The sequence below is a fragment of the Agelaius phoeniceus genome, chromosome 4, assembly GCF_051311805.1.
Source record: "Agelaius phoeniceus isolate bAgePho1 chromosome 4, bAgePho1.hap1, whole genome shotgun sequence".
Taxonomy (NCBI): domain Eukaryota; kingdom Metazoa; phylum Chordata; class Aves; order Passeriformes; family Icteridae; genus Agelaius; species Agelaius phoeniceus.
Window position 1 is genome coordinate 3,748,851 of NC_135268.1, and position 14,728 is coordinate 3,763,578.

Below are 14,728 nucleotides of genomic sequence, written 5' to 3' on the forward strand. Positions count from 1 at the left end.
AACATAAATTACTAAAAGAATACATTGAAGTCCCATTGCTCAAGTAATTCCTAGGTTTCTAGATGCTTTACAGGTGTAGTTCATTCTCTGCAAATTAAACACCTCTGGGTAGTGCTCACATGCATAATTTAGCTTTTCCTCCACTTCAAAGAATCAGACCCCAACAACGTATAGTTAACTACGTGTTTACTCATCAGGAAAGGCTCTGCTCAATTAAGAGGTGTCCTCTAAATTAACTTAATACACCCGTTTTCCATCAAGCTGCTTTTTTGACGGCTAAAATCGAGCAGCGGCTTTCACTGGCGGGCTTGGGGCTCCCCCCGTTGTTCACGCTTGGAGTTGCAGCAGCAGCGTCTGCTGTCAATGCCCTCGGTGCTGCAGCTTTTCAGCCTGCAGGTGTGCGAGTGCTCGCAGAAGTTTGGGAGTTCCGTCTGCAAAATGGGCATGAAGTGAGTCTTAGCTCTGAGTCAGCTAATTAACCGGAGTGTTTTGGTGGGGGGTGTGCAAGCGCTCGAGGCATTGCTTTAGTCAGTAAAAGTTGTGTATGTGTGTTTGCAAGGCTGAAAGAGACCTGCCTGATCTAAATTCTTCTCAATTCAGTACCTGTAGCAGTGATTAAGATGCTTCCATTGCCTATTGGTGATCCTAAGAAATGATAAATATAACATAGGATTTTGTTAGTTACAACATTTTGTTTGGCAAAACTAGCTTAAATAGGTACACTTCTTTTGTTACTGTGTGTCTAATACCTTCAGGGTTAAGTCCATATGATATGAAGACTGTGAGGTGCTGTGGACTGTGGTTTTGGTTTTAAGTGCTTGGAAAATCAGTTTTTTCCCTTCCTACCACAGGGACAAAGATGCCACTGTTAATGCTGAGGAAATGTCTGTTTGTCTGCTGAGAAACCTTGGTATGAGTTTTACTGCTTCTCTTTTGACTGTTCAATTTTTGTAGTTCTGGATACAAGAGCAGGAATTTTCCTTTTATGTTCTTAATCAAGGGCTTGTGGCAAAATAGGGGAAAGTTACTTTGTTCAGGGATCTGTCTTGGGCTAGCTGATTATGTCATGCTGCAGATATCTAATTTGCATTAGTTGTGGTTCCATTTCCCCTGTCCATTACTGGTATTGCTGGCTCAAGTTAGGAGTGTTCAGCACCCATTGACAGCCTCCAGGCTGATACTGCTGTGGTGCACTCCAGAGTTTACTTGCACTGTGAGGGAAAGAGTGCACTGCTGCACATTAATAACAACATTAACTTGAAATTCCAATCTCTGAATCCCTTTTTTTTTTGTGTTGGTAGTAAATAAGTAAAATTGCTCTTCATTGGGTGGTAGGTGTACATAAGGAAGGCAGAAAAGCAAGGTAAGTTATTGAAGGTAGTGAGTACAAAGTTTTTACTTATTACAATACTAATTCCAAAATCCTCTCTTTGTATGAAATTTAAAAAGGTGAAATTCATCATGAGTTTAAGTGTGGGGAGATTACTGGATAAACATTTGTCAGTATCATATGTAGAGTCTGCTTGTGCACCAAGGGATCATTCAAAGAACCTGAAATTACCTCGTAATTGCCTTTTGTTTTGTTAATTTATAGCACTTTCTAAGCTTCCTGATAAAGAATTCTTCTGATGCAAGAGTATCTTGAGTGTTAGTTGCTGCCAAAGTAGATTGAAATAGCATCGTCTTTGTCTTTTTCTCTTCTTTAATCTTCTCACAGATGGGAAAATAGTCCTGCCAGGAAACCTCTTGGCTTTCACTTACTATGGCAAACTTTGCAACATCGTGGTGATGAAAGTGAAGGGGACTGACGGCGCAGAGCTGATTGCCCAGGGCAGCGCCATTCCCAGCGATTGCCATGAGCCAGACCTTGAGAGGTCTGATTTGGAGAGCAGTGCCTTAGACTTGTCCTTGCAGCTGGGCAGGATGGACATTGGTGACAGTCCAGGGGTTGCCTCCATGAGCACCCCGAGCAAAGCCGTGGATCCAGGCTCTCCAGTCACACCCAGCGCTCCAGACCCCGGGCACGGAGACGGAACCAGCAGGGGAGATGGTGCAGGCCTCACCCAGGATCTGGAGCTGCCTGGGGAAGGCAGCACTGAGGGACTCCCACTCACTGGCAGAATTGGAGCAGTGAGCAATACAGATTGTTTTTACTTCATTTCTTCAAGAACTAAAATCAATTTTATTGAGCCAAGGACCAGTGCAGCAGAGGATGGCGAGTGTCAGTCCCGGGTCACCTATGACATGATAGGAGGCTTAGGCAGCCAGCTCAGAACTATTAGAGAAACTGTTGAACTGCCCTTGAAGCAACCTGAACTGTTCAAGAGCTATGGTATGATGCCTGAGAGTTGGCTTTCTTCATTAACTTCCTTCTTTAACATGACTTTTATTTATTTTTAAACACTAATTACTCCAGGATTATGCACCGAATTTTATGTAACTGATCTGGTAAACTCGTGTGTCCAAATGATGTCAAACTGCTTTATAATTACATTGTGTGGATACTGTGGAGATGTTCTGGTTAGCCTGTGTGAAAAACAATTGAGCAGGGAAGAAATGCGTGTCTGCACCAAAATTCAGGCGTGCATGAGCAGAATTTATAGCAAATAGGAAAGATTTCTGTACTTGGACACTTGAAAGGGGCAGTTGTTTGTGTTGTCGTAAGATTTTGTGTTGGTAGACTCAATTGATCATATCTTTTAAATGGAGGAGAACTCAGATTAATTCTTCTGCTTTTTTTATCCCTGTGTGTTCCTGCAAATTTCAGGGAGGTCTTTTGAGGCTGTTTACTCAAACTGCTCATGTGTTCAGCATGGAATTGCAGGGTGGAATACCAGATACATTTACTGTTGCCATATATGAAGTTGTAGGTAATAGGTAATATATATAAAAACTTGGAGGATTTTTGTGACTGTGCTGTCTATTTATCACAAATGGCTGTGTACCTTGTTGAGGTGTGCATTGCTGTGAGACAGGGCTCTTTTACCCATAAATACTTATTTAATCTCTTGTCTTGGAGGTCCTTTATTTCTCTCTATGACCTCTTTCCCCACACACAAGGGAGGTGATTTCAGTGGGGACAGTTTCCATAGCACACAGGTGGCTGTTTCCTGGCCATGATCCACAGTGGGGTGCTGTGAGGCATCTCCATCATGAGTGGTCCAGCTCAACTTGGTCCAACCCCAGCATCACCACAGGGTTTGCTTCAGCATGAGTGTTCTTCATACCTAATCCCTGAAGCTTGAGCAGATTCTTTACTAATCCCATGATGGATGAGGATGTTTTCTCAGCAGTTACAATCCTTTAGCCCCCATCCAAACGTTGGGAGTCCCTGTCTGCTCCTGGGCAGTGAGGCTGGAGCTGAGGTGAGCCTGTGGTTCCACAGCCCCGTGTGTTGCCAGTGCCAGAAACACCACAGGAGGGAGCAGCACGTGCTTTAATCGGCTGGTGTGAAGGAGCCTGTCTGTAGGGATGCTTTTATTTTTTATCCTTTGTCAGAAGGCAGATAATTTTTTCCCCTTTCCAGTGTATCAGTTTCTAAGATTTGGGCATGTGGCCTGCCCTTGAGGCATCCTTCCCTGTCTGATTCCCAGTCCCACCTGATGTTTCTTTGGTTGTATTTCACCAGTGACTTTTGTGCTGGGCTCAGCCTTTGTCAAATGCTTGTCTTTTTGCTTTCTAATTCTTCAACTTTTGTTTTTGGCTTTTGTGGCCATTTAATTTGGCTTTGCTGGTCTTAAGCTTTCTTTGGTGTGCTCTTTACGTGGGATCACAGTTGTGTTTCATGCAGTTTACCTGTGTTTTCTATCCAGCTTCAATTGTACACAGCAGTACCTTGTTCTTCCAAAGTCCCTTATGTTTCTGTCTCTTTGGCTCTTGGCATGTGCCATTAAATAGGCAGATTCATCCTTTTAATGTGTGTTTTTCATCATCTTGCAAACATTCCTAAATCAAGCCTTACAGTATCTCTAGAACTTTGTTGGAGTGTTAAAGAGAAGTGGTTTTCTGATGAGGGAAATTTGATATAGTGACACTGTAAGAATCGTGGATAAATTAAAGGGGGTTCATGGATGTTAGGTGCTCAGCTGAGTAATTTTCTTGAGAAAACACAGGGAAGGTTATAATGAACTGCTGAAAAATATAATGATTTAAATAGGTGCTTTTTAAACAGAATCTTTTGGACTTTAAAAATACAAAATGTGTATGTATGTCCCATTTAAGAGCAATCTTTTCTCTGAAAGCCTAATTCATCATGATGACATGTCTGTTAAACGAACTAATGCTGGGGTCAGGTTATTATTGGTAGCAACAGGGACAGTGAAGTGTGCAAGTGCAGGCTGGGCCTGGCATTTATCACCAGTAACTTCTTTACTCTGTTTGCCTGCATGTGCTTGTCCCAAGGGATCCCTCCTCCTCGGGGAGTGCTGCTCTATGGCCCTCCAGGAACTGGGAAGACCATGATTGCCAAGGCCATCGCTAACGAGGTTGGCGCTCACGTTACTGTCATTAACGGCCCTGAAATCATAAGCAAGTAAGTGCACCCACTTTATTTGCATTAATTCTGTAAATACAGTAGCCCAAAATGTACCCTGGCATCACTCCATCCATTCTGGAGAGATGTAGTATTTGCTGTGGGTTACCTGCCCAAAAGAGTCAGAAACAAGTGGGAAAGGGTTCTTTCAAGTAGGGCTTACATTTCTTGTATTAAAAGATGTTTATTGGACTTGGCCAGGAAATTTGTGTAAGGCGTGGACTGAATTAAAAGATGGGATTAAAACTGCATCTGCAGTTGCCTGTAGGTCACTTCTGCAATTAGAAGATGAACTTGTTAAAATGTATTTTCAATCAAGGTGACACTCCACAGACTTATGTCTCCAGATAAGTAATTTTTTGTAGGTAAATTTTTTGTAGTCATTTTTTGTAGGTTATAGGTAGAAAAATATAGGTAAAATTGTTTCCAACACAGAAAAGAAGCAGTTCCCTTTATCTGTAATAATTCTAACTTTGCCTTTGCCCTATTTCACCTTAATTTCTGGTCCTTGAGGAAATAAAGATAATTGTAGATTTGCCCGGACTTCAGGACTTTGAAAGTGTGAGCTACAGCTTTTTGTAACTCACAAGCAGTAATTTTCCAGGTTGCCTGGAAAAGACAAAAACTGCAAGATTTTTATTAAAATATTTTAATTCTCACAGGTTTTATGGGGAGTCTGAGTCGAGGTTACGTCAGATATTCGCTGAGGCTTCTCTCTGGTATGTTCCTTTGGAGAAATTTGTTCGTGGTATCGGTTCCAGCCTTAGTGTTCTTAAAAGAAAAATGTTTCCAAGAAGCTTTCAGTTGTGACTTTTTTCATCCAGTGCTTTTTAAAAGAAAAGAAATTTGTTTATGTTGAGCTTAGCTAGGAGGAAAGCAGTCACATTTTAGGATGCCTCTTAAATCTTTTTGGACACTGCCCTTTTTAGGGGATGTTAGGGATGGTGGCAAATTGCTCAGCCTGTGTCGTTAGTGCATCATGTGCTTATTTCAACAGATGGAAGCATGAGCCAGAGTTTCACCAGGATCCAGATTTTCCTCTAGTTTTTTATCTTTGGAGGCCAGCTCTAAATGAGTTGGTGTTGGTACTGGATATTGCTTTCCTCTGGAGTAAGGTGGCATCTTGCCCAAATTCGTAAGACCTGGCTAAGGCAGACTTTAGACTTCATGTGACTGGTGCTCATTGTACATTAGCAAAAAATTATTGCATACTGAAGGTATTAATTGTTTAATATAGTATTAATTTTAGTTTTCTCTCTGAGTGGGATGCTTGTTAGTTTTTGTAGAACTTGGTAGAACATGTTTTCCATCAACAGCTTTCCTCTGCTGTAGTGTTTTAAATCTTCCTGAGCACCTTAACCTTTTTTCCCTTTATTTTTTCCCCCTCAGTCGCCCCTCAATTATATTTATAGATGAGCTGGATGCACTCTGTCCGAAGAGAGAAGGGGCTCAGAATGAAGTGGAAAAGAGAGTTGTGGCTTCACTGCTGACATTAATGGATGGCATTGACTCAGTAAGTTGACTCTAATGGGACAATTTATGTACATGGGGACTCACTCAACAAAATAATATTGCTTCTACAGTGGAGCCAATTTGAGATGTATCACTTGTGGGGAAATGAAACAGACTTAGGTGAGACTTCGTAGAATAATCTAATGGTTTTTTGGGTGCTAAGCAGAGGATGTAGGAGAGGAATGTCTCCTGAAGACTGTTCCTTTAAAAGAAAGTAGGTTTCTTCCATTCACTGCCTTTCCTTTGCCTTCTACCCCCCTTGTAGTTTTGGAGATCAAACTGAAATTTCAGTGATAGCCCATCATTGAACTAAACTACGTATTTTTAATTGCTCTGAAATAAAAGTCATCAGCATACTTCTGGTGATGTGTAGGCTACATGATTAAAGGCAACAGCAGCTATTTCAAGAGTGCCAGAGCAGTATGTAGGACATAAACAAAAGCCTAATAAAGAAACAGTAAATTTAATTGACTTGAGTAAATTATGGATTAAGCCCATAAAGTCTGGCAATCTCTCATCTATTGTTTTATGATTATTAGCAGGAAAGATGAAAGAACTCTGTCCAGAGTATGAAAATGAATTTCTTCTGTTTATGTAATCTGCAAGTTTCTCATTATTTTCCTGCATGGCAGTTTGAGTTGCCCAGTCTGGAATTGTTCACAGGCAGAACATATTTTCTGGTGGCAAAGGCTGATGGATATTCTTCCTGGAAAGAGTGCTTCATTCACAAGAAGAGAATGACATTACAGGAGACCTCCTAACTGATGGAGCCTCACTGTAAAAGTGAAGAAGCAGAGCTTGAGGAAATTGGTTAGGGTTTTTGACCTTGCTTTTCCTGCTGGACTTACAGGAAGCTTTATAACCTCCTGTCTCTCTTGGGTTTGATACCTGAACTGATTTGTTTCCCAACAGTGTTTATTCAAGGTCTGCTGATCCTGTTTTGTTCTTATGCTGCATTTTAGCTCAAGCACTTCTTTTTCTCTCCTTGGTTGTTCATTTCCTGATTTAGGAAAGCAGCTTCTTGGGGATTAAAGTGGGAGTGCCTCTTGTATTATCTGTTTGACATTCAGTTGTGTTTTAGGAGTAATATTTTGTGTTGTTTGATGCCTTCAGGAAGGCAGTGAAGGGCAGCTGTTGGTCCTTGGGGCCACCAATCGCCCCCACGCCCTGGACGCAGCGCTGCGCCGGCCGGGGCGTTTCGATAAGGAGATAGAAATTGGAATTCCCAATGCCCAGGACCGTCTGGACATACTCCAGAAGCTTCTCAAGAAGGTTCCTCATTCGCTCACAGCAGAGCAGCTGGCACATCTGGCTGACAGTGCACATGGTTATGTGGGTGCAGACCTGGCAGCCTTGTGCAAGGAAGCAGGTAAGGCTTTGTTTATCTTATTTAGGGTATTATTTTACTGTTAGTCTCCTTATTAAAGCAAAAACAATCCACAGTCTGTGCTAATAGCTTTTGAAACACTGAAGATTTGTTTAGCTTTTGCCAAAGCTCTTCCCAGGCAGATGGGAAAAATTCTTTGAATATGAATAACTTTTAACATGTGGTGTTAAGATCAATAACCCTGGGGAATCCCCTGTGCCATGTCTAGGATCTTAGCTTGCTCTCAGTAAACTGATGGTTTTGGGAGCTAACTAAGAGTTTTTATACTCTCTAGACAACCCCTTGCACACAAAAATCCTAAGTCACTCTTGCTGCACAGCTTGTCCTGCAGGTCCTTGTTCCCAGGATGTGGAGGCAGTGGGCCTCAGGGGTGTTTCCTGTGTCTCCCTTCCATATTTTGTGCCTGTATTCCATTTCCCTGCAGATGAGGAGCTCCTGGCAGGGGCGAGGGCGCTGGGTGCACCTGGCTCAGGCTGTGCAGCAGAGCTGAGAGAGCTGCAGAGCACACTGTGAGCTGGGGGCTGGAATGTGGCCCTTGGAGAATTATCCATGCCAAGGTTCAGTATGTTCCAGGGAATGCTTCACTTCTGTTTTCATTGGATGAAATATCGCAAGTATGCTCTATCAGTTCCTGGGCTTTGCCAGAGTGCGTCTGCACAGTTTGAGCCTTGGAACTGCAATCTGCCCATGAGCAGCCCTTGAAAACAGCTGAGTCAAAATCCAACTGTCCGGCCCTGCTTACACACATTTGCTCCCTTGTAGCTCACAAATAAGTTTGCTGCATGTGCTGGTTACTTTTATTTCCTTTGGCACCGGGACAGCTTCCTCTGGCAGTGGCACAGAGCACGGATAATTCGTGCATCGGAACTGACTGGGAAGATGACAGATGTTTTATTAGGGGTGATGGCACCTGGAACAGCCAAGTCTTTGCTTGCCAGCCTGCAGGATTTTTAAGGGATAGTTCTCAAAGAGAAATTTGTGGAGTTTTTATGGATCAAGAAGAAAAAAATAGATGAGATTATTTGTTTTCTAGTTCTTTCCTCTTGGCTTCAGTTGTGTTTTAAGCGCTGTTTTTAGTTAGAAAACATAATTTTTTCCCTGCTTGTATATACTTGTTAATAAAAAAGATAAAGTCCCTTTTTGTTTTCCTTCCCCTGTGTTTTTGGAAGCCTGTCAGTCTGCCTGTGTCTCAGTCCTCAACTAGTAAACACTTAACTAATGTAATCTCAAGTTCTCAGTGAGAAGTGTTGTGGTTTCAATTCCAAACATGACCCAGCTGAGGCTTTTACTTATGCATGTGCAGAGGGATTCATAATCCAGCTGCAAATAGATGATATTTACCCGCTTCTTGAGGACCTCTTAGAAAATAAATCTGGAATGTTGTGCAGGTTGAGCATTGCATAGACAAAAACCTTCAGGCATCTTACCTGTGACTGCTTGCAGGACATGGTGTTATCCAGGAGCTTTGCATCCAAAGGCAGTGGTGGGAATGAGGGGACGAGGATGTCTCCTTCCTGCTGCACTTCTTTCTTCGAGTTTGAATCCGTGCTGTCGGACTTCCCTGGCGTTTGTTACGGTGGGGTGACCTCTGCTGGGCAAAATACAGTCCAGCGCCGTTAACTCCTTGCAGCCCACGTGAAGCTTGCCTCCTCAAGAAGTTGCACAAGCATGAGTCAGTCGAGCTGTTGCATAAACTGAATTTAGGTTGCTCATCATTAAGGAACGTTCTTAGTTGGAGAATTTTTTTCTTTTTTTTTTCTTTTTTTTTCCAGGTAAGCTCTTTATCTGTTTTTTATGTTACATTTTCAACACCTTGTAAAACATTACTGCTTTCACTGGAGCTAAACGTAGCAAATAGTTTTATAATATACTGTTTCTCCTCAGCAGAGCATGATTCCTTCATATGGCAAATTTTCCAGTGTTTTGTCTTGTTTTTTGTGTTGTTCCAAGATGCATGGGCTCCTATTGCTTCACTTCAGAAACTCTGCTGTGGGCCAAGCTAGCTTGCTGTCCAGGAATGCTCTCTGATATTCAGCCTAAGCTTCCCTTGTTTAGTTTTATCCCATTATTTCTATTTACATCCTTGTATAACACGTTTGCTCTCCCTCCTTAGTGTTTACACCCTTCAGATATCTCTAGGCTGTTCTCATGTCCCCTACCTCCTCATTCATTACTGAGCCAAACTATAAATATTTAGCTCTTTTAATCTTTCCTCATAAATAAGTCCTTCCTGCCTTCCGAGAAATTGTGTTGATTTTTCTCTGAACTGCCTCCAGTTTGTCAATAACATTTTTGGTGATGTAGACCTTAGAATTGAACATAACATTTCATATATATGTATATTACATCATAAAACATGGTATAAACATGTAGGTAGGACATCTAATGCACATTTCTAAATGTCCAAAATGCTTGGTACTAAGACAACATCTGAGTTAAGAATTCTTTCACAAATGTTAAGGTTATTTGTGCTACATTCAGACTTGATGTATGACTAAGTACAGGGGAAATGTGGAAACCAGCTTAGAAAAAGGATTTCAGAACTCAGGAATACATGTTCAGTTTTTGGCACAGGATTACTCTTGCTTGCTGATTGTACTTCTCTTGTGGTCTGTGGGAGACTCTCGAGTCCTGCATACCCCGTTTATATCCTTTGGTTTGGGGCTGGAAATACTGCAAGTTTGCAAGCTAAATATGTTTATATTCTTAATACAAAGTTTAGATCATTTTCCAGAGGACTCATCTTTCCTTATCTTTCTACTTCAACTCTGTTTTTTTAACACATGTATTGTGTATATACTGCTTATATAAACCAAGAGAGTAGTAATTAGTGACATGGTAAATGTAGTATTTGTAGGGCTTTTGCATCTCTAGTCAGGTTTCCTAAGATACTTCATTACAAAAGCTTTGATGTTTGCCTTCTATATAATTCTGAAGACCATTTGTTAATGGAAAGTAAATAACCATTGTAGAATTAAACATATTCCAACTGTTTTTTTGGCAGAAGTTGTTTGTTCTCCAGTGCAAGATTTGCTTAGTGGTACTGCTGGGGTCAGACAGTCAAGTTTCATGTTCTGTTCAGCAACTCTGCATTTCATGAGAATTTTGAAGAACTTTTGGGGGCCTGTAATGTCCATTTTGTGTTGGATGTTTCTAGGCCCCTCTGACTATGGTGTGTGCAGAATTGTGACGGAATGTATGCTGGGATGAGCAGGAAGAGGAAGAAGGGACAAGAAATTTGGAGAATCTGTGCAGTGTGATCTGGACTTTCCCAAACAGGGTATTGTGACCAAAACTCATGACACCTTTATATGGAGATGCTTATAATAATCAGCTAAGAGTGGTTTTATTTTTATAAAGAAGATACACTGAAGATACAGTTCTAGCCTCTCACCAAAATGAAACCCCAAAACTGATTTTTATAGGATATCTGCATGTTCAAGGTTACAATATTTGTAGTGGCTACACTGGAGAAATTAGGATTTGCTGTGATTCTCTGCTGCCTAGCAAGATACTTGAGATTTCCACAGAAGGTAACAGCCAAATGTGATAAACCTGCAGATTCCATGCTGGGCACTGGGCCACATCCTGGGGACATCAGCTTGCACTGGGCTCCTCTTGCTAGACTCCTGAGGCCTTGAGTACCATCCAAGGGATTCATACACAGAATTCCTGACAAGGAAAGGGCTGATTTATGTGTGTAGCTGAGAAAGTCATATTCTTTAGGTTGGGAGAGGTCTACTGTATCCTCAATTATTTAGCAGACTGGTTTTTAGTGTGAACAGTGTGAACTTCTGAATTGTTTTATCTCAAGCAGAGGAGTATATAGAAGATAGACTGCCATATCCTGGCATATAATATCAGTGTTGGTATGACCTTGAGATCTTGATGCTTCTCCTTTATTTAATTTGCCACGTGGTCTTTTATTAATTACCTAAAAAACTATAATGGTTTTAATTTATTGGTGAAGATAAGCACTGTAATTCTTTTTTAAAAGAACCAAAACATATGAAATGTTAATTATGTAGCAGGGACATGAATGGTATAAACTGTACTGAATGTTAGAAGATGCTTAGCAACAAAGGCTTCCAAATATAGCAATTTATTATAAACTTATCCTTCTATGGCTGCCTGTAGCATTTCAAGAGGGTGAATATAAATATAGCTTGATTTCTTCAACGAGTGGGTTCGGTCATATTGTTTACAGAGAAAGGAAGTATTTGCTTTGTGACTCTCAGAATTTATCTTGAACATCCTTGTTCATTACACATCATTTCAGTGTGCTGATATAAAACACTTGGGCTGTGATAAGATAGCATCATGAGGAGAGGAAGAACAAATGGCTTTGTTTAAATAGTGGTCACTCTGGCAAGAACATTGATTTGCTTCCAGTAAGGATGCTGCAACCACTGAGACTTTGAGACTTCTGTGAAAGAGGCACTGGTGACTTTGTTTTGCATCATAAGTTCTTTAATTGCCTAAAAAAGGTATCACCCTGCTTAGCCTTTAGGATTAGAATGGTTTACTGGCTTGAGCTCTCTGTTACAAAAGAATCTTTGAGAAATAAGAGGTTGAGATGGATTTTTGACCAGTATGAATCAGCATTATTCTGCTGAATCTGTGAAGCCACTTTCCTAGGCATGTGATAATGGTCAACAGAGTCGATTGTTGGTCAACAGTTGTGAGTCTCGTGCTCATAACTTTGAGTCCTGTTGTTTGGAGTTCTTGTCTGTGCTGTTCATTTGCCCATTTAATTATCCCTGCATTCTGGTGAATAATCCAGGGTGGTGAGGCTTTATGCTGTTTATTCCATAATGATTTTATGTGGATATTAGATCTGTAAAGGTGTGATTTATTATTTATTTAGGAGCGTACTGTACTTAGCTTTTTGTTGGAGCTGAGAAATTTCCTGCTGTTTCTTCTACCCCCCAAAAAAAGATTTTTTGCAGTCCACTTGCATTAAAAGTAAGAATTAATAATCAATCATCAACTGAAGGTCTGTCTGCTAGGATTTTTCTGGTTTTCCCTGTCATTGGTGGGGAAGAGAATTCCCCTGAAGCCCAGGAATGTCTCTTTGTTAGACCTGTGTGGCTTTCCCCCCCCAGCTCCTGCAGTTGTGGTAGCCTGGCCACCTGCAGGAAACATGAGCCGTGTGGGCTAATGTGATTAACAGTGCGGCTCTGTGCACCCCGAGGAGCAGCCCCTGACTGCTCTTTCAGCCACACAAACGCTGCCTTCAGTCCCTGCCTTCCCAGCCTCCTATCTCCCATCGAGCTCTTCCTTTCAGCTCAGCCACTGCCCTGATCAAACAGCCCAGTGTTAGGGCATCAAGAAGATCCTGCCTTTCTTGCAGCCATAAAGATTCTGAACCTTTCCCAGCACTGTCTGGACCCGGGTTCTGCTGGGGGTGTGCAGCAAATGTAGATATTTTTCTTGGATTGTACTGCTCAATGTAGGAATGTGGGCTTGAGGTGCTGTTGAAAATGCAGATTTTGACACAGGCAGTTGATGACCAAGGCAATGGGATTGTTTGTTTTGCAGGGTGGTGGTTTTTGGTTTGCTTTCTAATTAACTGACTGCAGTTGCAGTGCTTCCCCTTTCCAATCTGTTTGACATGCTGTAATGATTTTATTCCCTTATGGAAAGCGACTGAAAATACCATGTCTGTGTTGTTATTTATTTATTAGTAGCAGGGACAAATATTGAAGCTATGCTGTTGCAAACAATCTGCTATTGCATTATCTAACTGAGTACTGGTTCCCATGTGACATTAAAAATGAGGTGGGAAAGGCTGCTTGCCTTTTTGTGAAAAGGTCATGTAGAAAATGTGGGAGTTTGGGGAATATTAATAACATATCTAGTCAGATGGTCAATATGAAAAAAAAGTGTTATGAAATTTTTGCAGAAAGGGCAGAATATTGGATTTTGAAATGCACCGAAAAGCACAGACATGATATAAAAGTCAAGATACAAATGAATTTTTGTACTGGGACAGCTTGAGTTTTCTGGCACTGTGCTCCATCACTCTAATTTATGGTGTAAGGAGAGCAAGAAAATCTAATGCCCATGTTCAGTGTTAAGAGTGTGAAGTTGGTGCTGTGTTCTGTGGGGTTTAAGTCAGGTCCCTGAAGTACAGGGTGTTTCTAAACCAATGCACTTGCCTGAGCAGGTTAGGAGCAAATGGGCCCTTGCTTGCACACACACATGGCAGAGCAGTGTGGCTTTTTTGGCCTCTGTAACATGGATTTTAGGATTGTTTCTTCCAGCAGAAGCTTGAAATGATGGCTTTTCTGCAGAACTGGCTACATCTACAGCAATGCTGGTGCACGCTGTGTTGGTTTTCGGAGTTATTTTTTTCTTAAAGAAAATCTTTGCTCATTTTTTTTGTTTGTTTTCTAACAGTACTTGATTTTTGGTTTTGCACGAGGAACATTGCACTCACTGCAGTCAGGGCATGTGAACTTTTGGTTTTCATCATAACTAATTTTAAGTGTGTGTTTATCTGAAATCTGCAGCTGATTGGATGATGGGATTGCTGACTTCATGCACACAGTTGTGGGTTGAGTGCTTAATAATCTGTTTAAAGCACATCCCATTCTGCCTTCTGATATTTATATCAATAGGAAATAGGGATTATTTTTTCAGAAGGGTTGATCAATAGCTGTAACTAATATTTTAAATGAACCTTCTTGGCAGATGTCACCATGTTCTTGCTTCTGCAGCTTGAGTGGTATGAAAGAAATTATGTTATTCATGTGTGGCAATGCAGTTAGTAGGCATTTGTATGTGGAACGATTGGTTACTATTGGGGGATACAGCTTAAACATTTTCAGGCAAAGTTTTCATAAGTCTCCTGCCTTTAATTTTTAGCTGTATCCCTTGCCAACATTCCTAATTACAATTAGACTGGGCAGTTAGCCATTAGCTGTTGCTTATTGTCTCTCTGCCCTTGCTGTTCTGGTAGCCTGGCAGTGCTTATTTTTCTCCTCACACACGTGTGCCCACCCTTAGGTACATTTATGTCTGGGAGCAGGCTAGGAACAGGCAGTCTGGTATTCCTTGTTTCCCTCTGTTGTCACAGAGCCGGGATAAATGACGTGTGTGTGTGCCTGATCTGTGAATAAACCGTTTCCTCTACGAAAGAAGTTCTGAAAATGCAGTTCCTCCTTCCTTCCTTCCTTGCCCTCCCCTGTCACACCTCTCAGCAGCTCCACAGACATGTTCCAGCAAATGTCAGGGCTCTTCAGGAAGGACTATAAATCGTGGATATAATCCCTGCAGTAGGTTAGTGCTCAGGT

The 14,728-nt window shown here is 41.4% G+C and overlaps 1 protein-coding gene and 1 long non-coding RNA gene across 2 annotated transcripts in view; one reads left to right on the forward strand and one right to left on the reverse strand.

The window, feature by feature from the left end:
* AFG2A (AAA ATPase AFG2A) overlaps nucleotides 1-14,728 on the forward strand; it is a 161,546-nt gene that overhangs the window by 1,757 nt on the left and 145,061 nt on the right. The window contains 6 exon segments of the mRNA XM_077176741.1: nucleotides 852-910; nucleotides 1,718-2,332; nucleotides 4,402-4,531; nucleotides 5,194-5,250; nucleotides 5,921-6,044; nucleotides 7,157-7,412. Coding sequence (XP_077032856.1) covers nucleotides 852-910; nucleotides 1,718-2,332; nucleotides 4,402-4,531; nucleotides 5,194-5,250; nucleotides 5,921-6,044; nucleotides 7,157-7,412 — 1,241 coding nt within the window.
* On the reverse strand, nucleotides 172-8,992 carry LOC143693908 (uncharacterized). The gene is made up of 2 exons (XR_013181909.1): nucleotides 8,858-8,992; nucleotides 172-431 (listed from the first exon to the last, which is right to left on the reverse strand). It is a non-coding gene; the product is annotated as an uncharacterized LOC143693908 (long non-coding RNA).